General features: G+C 54.6%; 2 protein-coding genes across 11 annotated transcripts in view; one reads left to right on the top strand and one right to left on the bottom strand.

Annotated features, from left to right (window-relative positions):
- Positions 2,204-12,806, top strand: CHRNA2 (cholinergic receptor nicotinic alpha 2 subunit). Its single transcript, XM_021073187.1, is given in 6 exon segments — positions 2,204-2,767; positions 3,224-3,268; positions 4,794-4,903; positions 7,972-8,776; positions 8,779-9,006; positions 10,444-12,806. Coding segments are annotated over 6 exon segments (1,560 nt in total). The 5' UTR covers positions 2,204-2,521; the 3' UTR covers positions 10,570-12,806.
- Positions 12,342-13,398, bottom strand: part of PTK2B (protein tyrosine kinase 2 beta) — a 130,535-nt gene continuing 129,478 nt past the window's right edge. For 4 of the 10 annotated variants that reach the window (XM_003132818.5, XM_013990284.2, XM_021073173.1 and 1 more), the window contains one exon: positions 12,342-13,384. In XM_003132818.5, coding sequence (XP_003132866.1) covers positions 13,169-13,384 — 216 coding nt within the window. In that variant the 3' untranslated portion in view covers positions 12,342-13,168. The remainder of the gene's footprint in view (positions 13,385-13,398) is intronic. The other 6 variants (XM_001925998.6, XM_021073179.1, XM_021073177.1 and 3 more) reach the window with 2 other exon arrangements.

The following is a 13,398-nucleotide window of genomic DNA, read 5'->3' as shown; positions in this document are numbered from 1 at the left end:
GGAGGGGCTGGGTGAGGTCAAAGCTGGTTTTATGGAGAAGGTGGGGCTTGTGAAAAGAAGAGAACGAGGGTGAGCAGTTGAAAACCAGCTGCAGTAGAAGATGGACAAAGAAGCAAGCCCAATTACCTTGACTTCAATGGAACCAGGATTTAGGATGCGGGCAAGAGAGGCTGATGAGTTGGGGTGTGGGGTGAAGGATGGTCTGGACCCCCTGGTACATCACAGCAATACAAGCTCTGTGGATGCTGGTGTCTGGGCCCTTTACAAAGGTAATATTTTGTAAAGGTTCTATGTGCACCCCACTTTCCCAGACCCGCTTACAAACAAAGACAGCCCCCATCCCCCAGCCTGCCAATTCAGCCACTTAGAGGATCAAAGGGTCTGACGCTTTTTCTCTTTTAAGATCTTTCTAATGACAGGTGGAAGGTTACTCTAATTACTGTCAATTACTTGGAAAAATTTCTCCTTTGGTTTCCGGTGACAAATTAATGAAATTACCATAATGAGCTAACTATAAGGGATGCAAATTTGAGGGATCCTGCAGGCATATGTCCACTGGAGTCGACTGCATCTCATTTGCACATTTTTCTAGAGGATCCAGGATGTCCCTGGTTGGATCTTTATATGATGCAAGTTCAGCATGCCTGGATTTCTATTTCTTTCCCCACTATTCTCACTAATGTGGACAAAAAAAATCATGCTTTGGTTTAGCATCCTTGGTTGAAAGGTGACACAGATGAGAGCCTTGGGATTTGCAGCCACGATATTGATTGGATGGGGGAAGCTGCACACAGAGGAGCCTCCTAGAACCCTAGATCCAGGTGAGCCTGGCTCTGGGCTGGGGCCCCTGTACCTGGTCACCACCTGCCTGACACAGACCTTAGGTGTGTTCCTGGCTGAGCAATGACGGTCACAGTGCTAAGATCTAGAAAACACATGTGAATCCTGGAAGAGCTGCTTGTACAAAATTATCCTTCTAGGAGTTCCTGCTGTGGCTCAGCAATCATGAACCTGACTATTATTCATGAGCTTGCGGGTTCAAGCCCTGGCCCCACTCAGTGGGTTAAGGATCTGGTGTTGCCGTGAGCTGTGGTGTAGGCCACAGATGTGGCTCAGATCCTGCGTTGCTGTGGCTGTGGTGTAGGCCGGCAGCTGGAGCTCAGATTTGCCCCCTGGCCTGGGAATTTCCATACACTGAAAGTGTGGCTCTAAATTAAAAAAAAAATTATCCTTCTAGTTGGCGCCACAGAAGCTGACCCTACTTCATCACTTTTGAATTCTGTGGCCTTTGGCAAATCAGTCAACTTTTCTGAACATATATATATATATACACACACGCACATATATTAGATAAAAGGAATAAAAATATCCATTCCCCATACCCTCCTAGGGCTGATGGGAGACCCAAATGAGGTCAAAGGGGAGACACGAAGGTGTATTCGCTTCAAGGATTCACCAGCCTAAGAACCCTTTATTGGCTCATTCAGGTCCAGCGGTGAGTGGGAGCCAAGAGGAACCCTGTGGGTGCTGGGCTGTGCTTGCTTCCCAGGCCCAGTTGGGGAAGCCGTTGGAGGTTCAACCACAGCCACGCCTGGCCTGTCCTCCTTTTGGTGGAAGCCAGACTCCTCCTCTGAAGCCATGAGCCCCTCCTGCCCTGCCCTCCCATCCACGGCAAAGCTGGGGCTGTGGTGGCTCCTTCTGATCCCTGCAGGTGAGTGGGGACTATCTCTAGGGGACATAGCTCTTTCCACCTTGGGAAGGTGGGGAGCACCCGCTGCATCACCTTAACCTCCCCAAGCCTCAGCACCTGCTCCACATCTGCAAAATGCCAACAGCCCCGTGGCCCTCCCAGGGCTATTGTGTGAGTGACCCAGAATGAGAACTTATGAGCAGTGCCTGGAATGCCCTCTGCACATGGCAGCTGCTGTTATCGATGTTCTGGATTTTAAAGCAGTAGTTCTGACCTACTCAGGCAGCCAAACCCTGAAGAGGTGAAGCTGTCTGCAGAACATGGTGAAAACAGATGCAGAGGGTGCCGTCAATCTGGGGACACTACTGCCTAGCTGATGAGAAGGGGCAAATGCCAGTGGTTTGAGGAAAAATAGAGGAGATGCTCCAAGTGGAAGAGGATTTCTTGGCTCATGTTAGTGGTTCATTATAAGCCGATGGAAGTGAGAGTTCCCGGGGCTGGGTTCACAGAGACGTGTGAAGCTCTCCCTGTTGCAGTCAGCATGACTCCACCGGGAGTCCCGCTCCCCACCCTGATGTCCCCTGGGGGCTCCCCAGTTCCAGTCTGATTCTCATCCCTGGTCTGGCTTCTTCCCACTGCCCTCCACCCTCTCAGCACTTGTTTTCACCTCTTAGCCTTTGGTCATGGAGTAATGGACCTTTCTTGAGATTCAACCATGTGCTGGTTGCTTCGTAAGCTCTAATGGACATTATTATATCTCATCCTCAGCAGTGTTCTGAAATCTGCTCTGGATTAGTGTGCCCATTTTGCAGATGAGGAAACGGAGGCTCAATGAGGTCGAGTGGCTCTGATTGGATGGGAGAGGGAACCAAGCGCCCACCACCAGGGACTCCCGGAGACCCCTCTCGCCTCTCCTGTCCCACAGTATCCGCACACCGAGCCTCCCACGCCCACGCCGAGGACCGCCTCTTCAAGCACCTCTTTAGGGGCTACAACCGCTGGGCAAGGCCGGTGCCCAACACCTCAGACGTGGTGATCGTGCGCTTCGGGCTGTCCATCGCCCAGCTCATCGATGTGGTGTGTCTCTCCTACCACCCTTTGCCCCCTCCGGCTCAGTCTGAGACGTGGGTCCCTTTCCGGGGCTCCTTCCTCTCCCCTGCTCCATCCCTCCTCCCTCCAGCTCTCCCAGCCCACCTCAGCCAGAGCATCTCTCCTAGGAGGTGCTCCACCTCCCTCCTCGGTCTCAGCCCTGAAGCCCCGCCCAGAAGGGCGTTGATTGGCAGCAGTGGGTTTTCTAGCCGCCCAGCTTTTTACGCCTGACCCAAGGCCAGAGGACCCAGTGGCCTGTTTGATCCTGAAGAATCTGAGTAACGGTGGCAGCTTCAGGAGGGGTGGTGGCGGCTGGGCTTGAGGTGTCACCCTAAGAAGTCCTCTGGTGAGTGGGGGCCTGGATCAGCCACTCCCACTCCACTGTGTTTTCTGATCTGGTTCCACCCTCTAATTTCTCTTACTTTCTCTCCTGGGACCCGCCAGGATGAGAAGAATCAAATGATGACCACCAACGTCTGGCTAAAGCAGGTGAGGGCCCCTCCCTGGGCCAGGCAGGGGCGGGGTGGGGGCCCTCAGACCCCAGACACTTCTGGGGACTCTTCCACCAGCAGAGTGATTCTCAGTTGCCCCTCAGGGTGTTCCCCAAGCCAGCTGATGGCAGACTGCTTCTCAGGAGGGGCTGGGCTCTGGTGTGGCCAGGCTCTGTGTCCAGCCTTGAGCATGTCACCTGCAAGAGCCACATGGTCCCGTTTCTGGGAGTGAGCATTGCCCACGTGTCTGCTACCATCTGCAGATCAGCTCAAGGAGTTGTCACCAGGGGAAGGGTTTATTCTGCCCATTTCACAGCTGAGGAAGACAGAAACCCCTGGAAAAGGGCGGCCCAAGGTCCACTCGGAACCCCAAGCTCCTTCTTGAGGTGCACACTGAGTATTCCATGTCTACGCCGCCTAACGAACTATCTCAGAACCCACTGGCTTAAAGCAACAGACAGGTCATTATAGTTTGAGATTTTAAGGCCAAGAGTTTTAGTGGTTTCTTCAGCTCTGCATGGGGACTCCTAGGGTTACTTAGGGGCATTTGGCTGGTGGCTTGTCTGCTCTGGAAGGTCTAAGGTGGCTTGGCTCACACGTCCATCCCTCAGCAGGGATATCCGGAAAGTTCTGGGAGGTCCTGGAAAGTTCTAGAAGCCAGCTCCCCCGCCCCTGGGGCCCTTCTCCTTCCCCAGGCACCCTCAGCCCTCTCTCCACCTGTCCTCTCCATCAGGGGAGACAGACTCCTCAATGATGGCCCGGGACCCCAGAGCAAGGCTCCCAAGAGACAGGAAATGAGAGGTTGCCGTCTAGAAACTGGCCCAGCATCACCCTGGCCAAGGACGCGCATCCCTCTTTGATGTGCCACTCTCAGGGGCAGAGCTTGGGGGCACAGGTTTATTACAGACTGAATGTAATCTCCCCCTCCTGCCCCCAAAGCTGAGCCCAGCCCCTCCCCCAGGCCCTGAAGTGGAGAAGGTAAGAGGTCCAGCTCTCCAGATGCAGTGGAAAAGCCACTGGTGGACCCCCCTTTCTCTGCTGTGTCATTCTGGAGGGTTTTTATCCCTCTGGTCCTCAGGTTCCCTATCTGTTGGACAGGCAGATATTTCTACCTGCTCTGCTGTGCCTGCTGGCTCTGCCACTGAGGCCCTTCCCAGACACAGGGTGTGAAAAACCTTTGTAAACTGTGGTGCACTGAAAAAGTGTTGTTGCTACAAATGAGTGAGGCCCTATATCATTCAGCTAGGGAGGGGCAGAACGGGAGCAGGACTGGGGTGACTTGGAGTACCTGAGTTGGGACAAAGAGAGAGCATAGTCATATTAGATTGGACGCAGCCCATTCCAGCTCAGAGCCTTTTGCTGGGCATCGCAGCCTTTTCTAGCCTGTGGGGCTAGTGAGGAGCTCCGGATGCTCCGGAACCTGGCAGCTGGATGTCCCCAGGCTGCTGCCCTAGATGTGCCCGTGAGGGCCTCTCCCCCGGCACAGCCAGGGACATCACTCCCCCCATCCCCACCCCGCGCAGGAGTGGAGCGACTACAAGCTACGTTGGAACCCGGCCGATTTCGACAACATCACATCCCTCCGGGTCCCTTCGGAGATGATCTGGATCCCCGACATTGTCCTCTACAACAAGTAGGAAGTGGCTGGGGTCGTGGAGGTCCTGGGACCGCCCCCCCCCCTCCCCCGGGTTGGGGGCGGGTCAGGTGAGGCTGGGCCAGGTTGGATTTGGGAGGTGCGCCCCCTTGTGTCTTTTCTCTTGATTCCTTCCTTTCTTTCATTTCCTTCTCTCACACACCAACATTTACATTATATATAATTTACATTACATATCGGTGCCTGGGGCCGTGCTAATGGGACACAGATTTGCTAATACTGAGTACTATTTGAAAAGTATTGTCAATGCAGGCTCTGAAATGCAGTGCCTAAGGGTTGGGGTTTTGCAGGATTACGCTGTTGTTGGTATAGGTAAGCAGCACCCCAAGGTAACAGCTTTGAAGAGAGCAAACTCACTTGGTATAGGTATTTTTGCAAATATTATTTATAGTGGCCTTGTGTTCAGGACCAAAAAGAACCCGTCTTTGAACATAATGCCTAGAAGCTAATAAAAGGCAGAGGCATCTAAAGAGCGCCCCAGAAGAGCAAGTGGGGGTTTTCTATAGAAGATATAAAGGTCTATAATTTCATTCATGTTTGGTACCAGGTAATTCTTCATTTAGAAGTCAAGGACTTGGCATCATATTTGTCTAAAAATGTTTTCTAAAGTGAGGTTCTAAGGAGCACTAGTTCCTGGAGATGTGAATAGGTATGAAAAATAGTTCTGTTGTCAAGTAATTTTGGATAAGATGGTAAGTTGTTAAACCCTTTCTCCCCCTGCCCAGCCCCAGTCCTTCAGAAAATGTCAGGACACAACAGCATTTTAAAGGATGTTAGACGTTGGACAGACAAGAAACTCCTCTAGCCCAGCATTTCCCAATTCATTTGACCCAAATTTGGAAAAGCCATTTTTAAACAACAGATAAAGGGGGAACAGAGCCACTTCTGGAGTTTGGTGTCTCCAGATAGGTCAGAAGGATGGCAAGGACCCCTTTTACATTGCCCAGTCTAGGTCAGGCCTTTTATCTGAGCCATCTCTGCAAACACGTTCAGCACGGATTACCTGCAAGGTTCAGTACCACCACTGGACTCATGGACTCCTCACCCCATATCTGTACCCAGGATCTCTCTAGCTTCTGCTTCCTGTGCACCTGGCAGAGGGCAGGAGCAAAGTCCTGGCATCAGATAGGACCTGGAGTTTTAGGACTGTCCATAAGGCTTTGGCCAAGGTTACTTGATTAACAGGAAATTCTTATGCGGGGACACAAGTTTAAACCAAACTCTTGCATATGTTTAAAGAAGGGTCTTTCCTTCATCCAGACTCCACTTTAGGTTAGAGGACCTGGGGGACTTGCTCCTTCCTCAAAATGGGGCACATGTTGCCACCTAGTGGTGATTATATGTAAAGACAAAAATGCCTTTTAAAATCATAACAAAACAAAACCCCCAAACTTTTGCCCTGATCTGTTTATAACTTACTTTCAAAGTTCCAGTTTCTGCTTACATAAGCCTATAACAATTCTGTGAGGTAGGTACCATTATTGTCTCTGTCATTATTCTGTTTGTAGATAAACAGAAAGAGAAATGGAAAAAAACAAAACAAAACAAAGTTCCAGTTTTCAACCTGCTTAAATCTCTAGCACGGAACTATTCCACAAGAAATAAGTGTTTCTGGGTATTCGTCTGGTTCCCCTGCCTTTAGTGGGAACTGGAGGGCCATGGATGGCTGGGGCTAAGAGCCCCCTGTGCCACCTCTCAGGGGGATCTCCGACTCAGGCTCCCAGGACACCCTGCCTGATTGGTCACTGCTTATTCCACTGTCCCCAGCGTCCTTCTGGACCCTTAGATGCATAGCCTCGCTAGGCTGCTGGTCTCTTCATCTCCCTTCCACGCCCTGCCCCACCCACCTAGGACTGAGAGTCCTGCGGCTCTCTCAGCCCAAGCACACCCTGCACTTTTTATCTTTCCTCCTCTGTTCTTGTTCTGAGGACACTCAGGACACTCCGTTGTCTGCTCTCCACTCCAGCTTTCTGCCAAATCCTACCATCTGTCGAGGCTTTGCTAAAATGGCAACTTGTATGGTGACCTTGCTCACCAGAAGGGGGTTCCCCCCATTATACGTGCTTCCCTAGCATTGTAGGTAGTTCGGGGCTGCCTCTCAATTCCTCGCAGTTCCCTAAGGACAGGCACGAGTCTCCTATCCCTTTCCCCAGCAGCCCCTGTAGAGGCCCGGGTGTGTGCGGCTGGCTCTGAAATGCATGCTAACTCCATGGTGTTCCTCACGGGCAGAGATATCGGGGCTCCCCTTTGCCGGGAACTAAAATCTGAGGTGGAAAAGACATGATCCCCAGCTAAGCGACTTACTCACCGTCTGCTGGGGGGTAGAAAATATAAACGATCACTCTAAAATGTCAAATGAATATAAAGAGGATATCAGACTACCTCTGTCTCCCATGATCTCAAGTATGTAAAAATGCTGTACCTGTTATTTAGGTGCCAAGCAAATACATGTGCTGTCTATAGAACATCAAAATGTTAACCGCGTTTTTTGTTTTATTTTTATTTTATTTAATTTTTTTGCTTTTTAGGGCCGCACTAGCGGCATATGGAGGTTCCCAGGCTAGGGGTGGAATTGGAGCTAAGGCTGCTGGCCTACACCACAGACACAGCCACGCCAGATCCCAGCCGCGTCTGCGAGCTACACCACAGCTCATGGCAACACCAGATCTTTAACCCGCTGCGTGAGGCCAGGGATTGAACCCACAATGTCATGGTTCCTAGTCAGACTGGTTTCCCCTGCGCCAGGAGGGGAATGCCTAATAGCGTTTATTTTTTTAAAAAATTCTTGGTACTTTCCTGTAGTCTTCAGAGTTCCTACTTTTGTAATTTAAAAAGTGGTGTTTGAAAGACAACTCGGGTCACTATAGATGTCTGTGTGCTAGGGTGTCTTACAAATTCCCCAAACTTGGCAAGGTCTGGCTGTGTCACTGCCTCCCCCCACTGCCACTCCCCCGCCACTCCCCCACCGCGCGCAACCAGTGATCTGGAGCAGCCCGGCTTGGGCAACCGAGGTGCTCAGGGCCCCCCAATGCCTCTCCTCTCCGCAGTGCAGATGGGGAGTTCGCCGTGACCCACATGACCAAGGCCCACCTCTTCTCCTCCGGCACCGTGCACTGGGTGCCGCCCGCCATCTACAAGAGCTCCTGCAGCATCGACGTCACCTTCTTCCCCTTCGACCAGCAGAACTGCAAGATGAAGTTCGGCTCCTGGACCTACGACAAGGCCAAGATCGACCTGGTGCAGATGGAGCAGACCGTGGACCTGAAGGACTACTGGGAGAGCGGCGAGTGGGCCATCGTCAACGCCACGGGCACCTACAACTCCAAGAAGTACGACTGCTGCGCGGAGATCTACCCCGACGTCACCTACGCCTTCGTCATCCGCCGCCTGCCGCTCTTCTACACCATCAACCTCATCATCCCCTGCCTGCTCATCTCCTGCCTCACGGTGCTCGTCTTCTACCTGCCCTCCGACTGCGGCGAGAAGATCACGCTCTGCATCTCCGTGCTGCTCTCGCTCACCGTCTTCCTGCTGCTCATCACCGAGATCATCCCGTCCACCTCGCTGGTCATCCCGCTCATCGGCGAGTACCTGCTCTTCACCATGATCTTCGTCACCCTCTCCATCGTCATTACAGTCTTTGTGCTCAACGTCCACCACCGCTCTCCCAGCACCCACAATATGCCGCACTGGGTGCGGGTGGCCTTTCTGGGCTGCGTGCCTCGGTGGCTTCTGATGAGCCGCCCGCTGCCCCCGCTGGAGCTCCCTGACTCTCCAGCTCGGAAGCTCTGCCCCTCGTACCACTGGCTGGAGACCGATGTGGACGCGGAGGAGGAGAAGGTGGAGGAGGAGGAAGAGAGGAGGAGGAGGAGGAGGAGGACAGATGGGCGTGTCCCAGTCGTTCGTCCCCCTCCGTGGGCGTCCCCTACAATCCCGGAGGTCTACCCCCGGGGTCCTCAGGTGCCAAGGCCCAGGCCCAGTTGCCGGTGGGTGGGCTCCTGCTGTCACCACGCATGCAGAAGGCCCTGGAGGGCGTGCACTATATTGCGGACCACCTGCGATCTGAGGATGCTGACTCTTCAGTGAGTGGGGTCCGGGTGAGGGGTGCCTCCCCTGGGTGACTCTGCCCACCTGATAGGGAACCATCTGCCCCCAGGGTGATAGCTTGGGTCAACCCAGTCTCCTCGTGAGGACCCACCTCCCTTTGTTACAGCCCTGGGAGTCTGGCATAACTTGTGATGGAGAATGTCTAGCCGGTAGCTCTTAAAATGTTTATTGGCAGGTGGCAGAATAGCAGTCAAGAATGTCCCAGCTCATCCTAACTGGGCACCAGCTGGATAGAAAGGGAGGGATCTCAGACACTGAACTTTCCCCATGCCAACCTCATGCCTGCCATTTTTCACTGCTGCTAATAGCGGCGGGGGGGGGGGGGGAAGGGCGGGGGTGGGGGGGGACAGGGTGAAGGGATATCATCACCAGAGACCAATCAGATCGGCCCCCTCTTTTGTCCTGGTGGTCTCCTCTCTTCCTCCGTGTGTCCGTGGGCTCTGGGCATTTGGGGAACTTTACTGTTCACTCACAAACCCTGAGAAGCTTGGCTGGGGGGAGTTGGGGGGCCTCCCTCTCCTGCCATGTCCAGCATGAGGTGAGCAGCCACTGCCCAGGATCACAGAATTCTTCTTATCAATCCAGGGATGAAAGGCTAGGAGGTTATTACTGGGTGGCCTTGTTGAGTAGATAAGAAAAATTAATTATTATCTAATTTGGGAGCAGCTAGAAATCCAGACCCACTTGCCGGGCGGTGAGCCCCAGGTCCACAGAGCAACCCCCAAACCTCCCCTAGGTCACACCTACCCCCACCTACCTCCCCGGTGGGCCCGTCAGCGGGTAGAAAGGCAACATGGGGGCAGCAACATGTTCTCCATTTTGTAACTTCTAGATGCTGTGTTTAAATCACTCTAGGGGAGTTCCCGTCGTGGCGCAGTGGTTAACGAATCCGACTAGGAGCCATGAGGTTGCGGGTTCGGTCCCTGCCCTTGCTCAGTGGGTTAACGATCCGGCGTTGCCGTGAGCTGTGGTGTAGGTTGCAGACGCGGCTCGGATCCCACGTTGCTGTGGCTTGGCATAGGCCAGTGGCTACAGCTCCGATTGGCCTGGGAACCTCCATATGCCGTGGGAGCGGCCCAAAGAAATAGCAAAAAGACAAAATAAATAAATAAATAAATCACTCTAGGCCCCTCGGGAGGGTCCCTGCCCCTGGGTGGTTCTAGAAACTTCTGTCCCTCTACTCTCCCTTATATGGAACTTGAGAGCCTACAGAATGGGCCATGCTATAGGAGTGGATAGGACAGAATCACCAGGAGAGGGTTGTTTGAGTCTTGAGATGTCCCTGTCCCCCATCCCCTGCTCCACCTTAGCTTCCCACCGCCTCCAGTGTCATCCTTACAGGGGCTGTGCGTGGGTGGGACACTTCCCCTTTCCCAAGGCCTCAGTCACTCTGCGCCCATCTCCCCCTGCAGGTGAAGGAAGACTGGAGGTACGTGGCCATGGTCATCGACAGGATATTCCTCTGGCTCTTTATCCTCGTCTGCTTCCTGGGGACCATTGGACTCTTTCTTCCTCCGTTCCTGGCTGGAATGATCTGATGTCACATCATGGCCCCGAGGTGGCATGGCTGACCGTCTTTAACTGCTGCCACCGCTGGAGTGCACCTTTGCACTGCAGGTGCCTCTCCCAGAGTCCCGCCGTCGAAGGCGTCTTGGAATGAGTCACTGACATAATCTGTGGGACACAGAGCCCAGCTCAGATGCTGAGGAGCTGGGCAAGAAGGAACTTGCTCCACAGAAGCTGCCGACACAATGGTGACAATATGAAGCCACAACGATGCTCCTGGGACGCAGATGCTGAGGGAGGGGAGGGCCAAACTGGGGGACCCAGGAGGTGGGGAGGGGCATGTGAAGGGGCTCTGACAAAGGAGGGGTGTGTGGGGAGAGGGAAGAGGGTGCTTCTGGGGTAAAAGGGCTGTGAACACCCTTTTGGATTCAGGAATGAGCCAGAAGTGTCAGGCAGAGCAGCCAGGCCGAGGTGGGCTTGAGTGTGGGGAGCAGAGGGAGGAGGTTGGAAGGCAGGCTGGGTTGTCCTTGAACCAGGTGAGGAAGGAAGCTCAGAGTCTGAGCCTGCAGGTGACACAGGAGAGTGGCAAAGCCTCCTGGGGCAGGGAGGGGAGAAGAAGGGGGAGCAAATGCCACTGGTGGGGGGCAAATGCAGGTGGTTGGGCCATGCTCCCCCCCACTTGGAAGCTCTTGTGAGGGCCCAGACTTCCTCTCACCTTTAGCCCCCCAGCCCTTCCCCATTGCAAAGTGGCTCAACATTGTTTATTGGCCATTGACCAGGGCGCCATCTGTCCTTAAATGCACGTGGACAAACTGGAAAGATGTCTCCAGCCATTCTTGACCCAACTCAGGTTCGCAGCCTGCTCACTTCCTCCCCCTAAGGCACCCAGGCCTTTTCTTCTGAGGGACTGAGAGGGAAGAGCTGGATTGCTCTGGACCCGAGATGCTGTGCAGACGCAGATGCTCCCGGACCCTTCCCTTCCCAGTCTGCCCTCCCTTCCTCCCCGAAGGCCTGACGTCTCCTGACCGGCCCTGTGAGCCTGCTCTGCAGTGTGGAATCCACAGTCCCTGGCCCTCAGCCACACCCCAGCCCCGTCCAGCCCAGGTCAGAACCTCAGCAGCAGACAGGTGTGTGGGGACCCGGCACAGGCAGCCAGGCAGGGCAAGCATCTCCTTCCCCATCGGCTGTTGGAGTTCCCTCCTTCCAAACTGCCACTTGCTTTCCCAGGGGACAGACCCAGGCTCACCACATCAGGCCCAGTCCTCCATCCTCGGTTCTCTCCAAGGCCCCCCATCCCAGGCCATGCTGGTTTACGGCTCTCCCTGCTCTGTGGATGAGCCCCTCTTTCCTACCCCTCGGGTTTCTCGGACTTGAACTCCTGGTGCAGGGCTGTCTGCTCCTGTTATCACATCTCCCATCCAGCTTGCAAGTGAGTAAAGAGATCAAATAAAGCCAAAGCCCCTGCCCCCTCAGCTCTGGGACACCCACCTCCAGGACCACCCAAGCCCCCTGGAGCCCCAGTTATTTGGATGGCAGCTGGAAGGGTGCCATTGGCATTGCTATGTGGCCTTGGAGGGGCCAACCTGGGTTCCCACTGAACAGTCACCCTTGGGTCAGGTGTGGGGGCAGAAGGCTGGAGCACGCACCTGACCCCAGCGCCTGGCATCACCGTGTGTCCCGGGATGGAGCCCTGGCGTTGGCCTTTGATCCTCACCCAAGGTAACAATCGATTCCTTCTGGGGCCGAGGCCAGAGGTCAACGTCACCTCCCCAAAGGTCAAACAAACAAGAGCATCAAACCACAAAGCAAATGGTACAATTTTAATTCATTCCCAAGTCAAATAGAAAGAAGGTAAAAGAGTGTTCTGCACAAACACAAGAGAGGGAGGGAGGGAGTGGATGAGAACGGGGGAGAGAAAAGGAGGAGTAAGAAAAGAGAAGGAAGGGGCAGAGGGGGAAGGAAAAGGGACACGGACCCCATCCAAGTCCTCTTTGGGCCTCATCTCTCCCCTTCTCCGGCCCGGCTGTGGGCACCATAGCCTCCTGAGCGCCAGCTCCCAGTGGCTTGTTCCTGGACTGTCCCAGGTCCCCCTTCGTAGGCACACGGCTGTCAGTCCAGACCAAACTCACATTAAATAAATTCCAATATACACTGTACAAGAAAGCCAGGTCCATCCCTCGTCACACCTCCCCAAAGAAAGCCCCTCCAGGCCCTCCCTCAGTGACGGGGTGTGAGGGGACCTCCGTGGGCAGAAGAGGAAGGAGAGGAGTAGCTTGGTTCCCAACTTGGCCTGCCCGGTCCTCGCACACCATCATGGGCTCTAGGGGCCCTGGTGTGGCCCCCCATCGGGCCAGGCGAGGAGTGGCTGCTGGGGAGTGGCTGGCGCTGCAGGCAGCAGCCGGCTCCCTCTGAGCCCTCCTGGTCACCCCCTGGTGTCTGCAGTCTTGAGTCCCCTCTGTCCAGCTGCAGCCTGAGCAGCACAGTCTGGGGGTGGGGTGGGGAGAGGGGTCGTGCAAAATGGCAAGGAAAGAAGGACTCCCCTCGGCCTGCCCCCCAGAGGACCCACGAGGCCGAAGGCAAGGCAGAGGCTGGGGCAGGGAGGGACACGGCAGGCGGGGGGCGCCACCCTCTTCACTCTGCCGGTGGGTGGGCCAGGTTGGCCAGAACCTTGGCCTGGTCCACGGCGTCCAGCAGGTTCTTGGCATCCACGGCCAGCGTGTGGGAGGCCGTGAGCATCTGACGTTTGCACTCCTCGCTCAGGGAGGTCACGGCATTTTGCTGGGCCAGTCTCATCTTATTGATGAGCTCCGCCAGGTCCTTGTTGAGCAGTTTCTGCGTCCCCTCGATCTGTAGGAAGTGCA

Source organism: Sus scrofa, chromosome 14 (genome assembly GCF_000003025.6).
Source record: "Sus scrofa isolate TJ Tabasco breed Duroc chromosome 14, Sscrofa11.1, whole genome shotgun sequence".
In the NCBI taxonomy this organism is placed as follows: Eukaryota; Metazoa; Chordata; class Mammalia; order Artiodactyla; family Suidae; genus Sus; species Sus scrofa.
The sequence above is the reverse complement of the archived record's forward strand: the minus strand, read 5'-3'. Positions and strand labels throughout refer to the sequence as shown.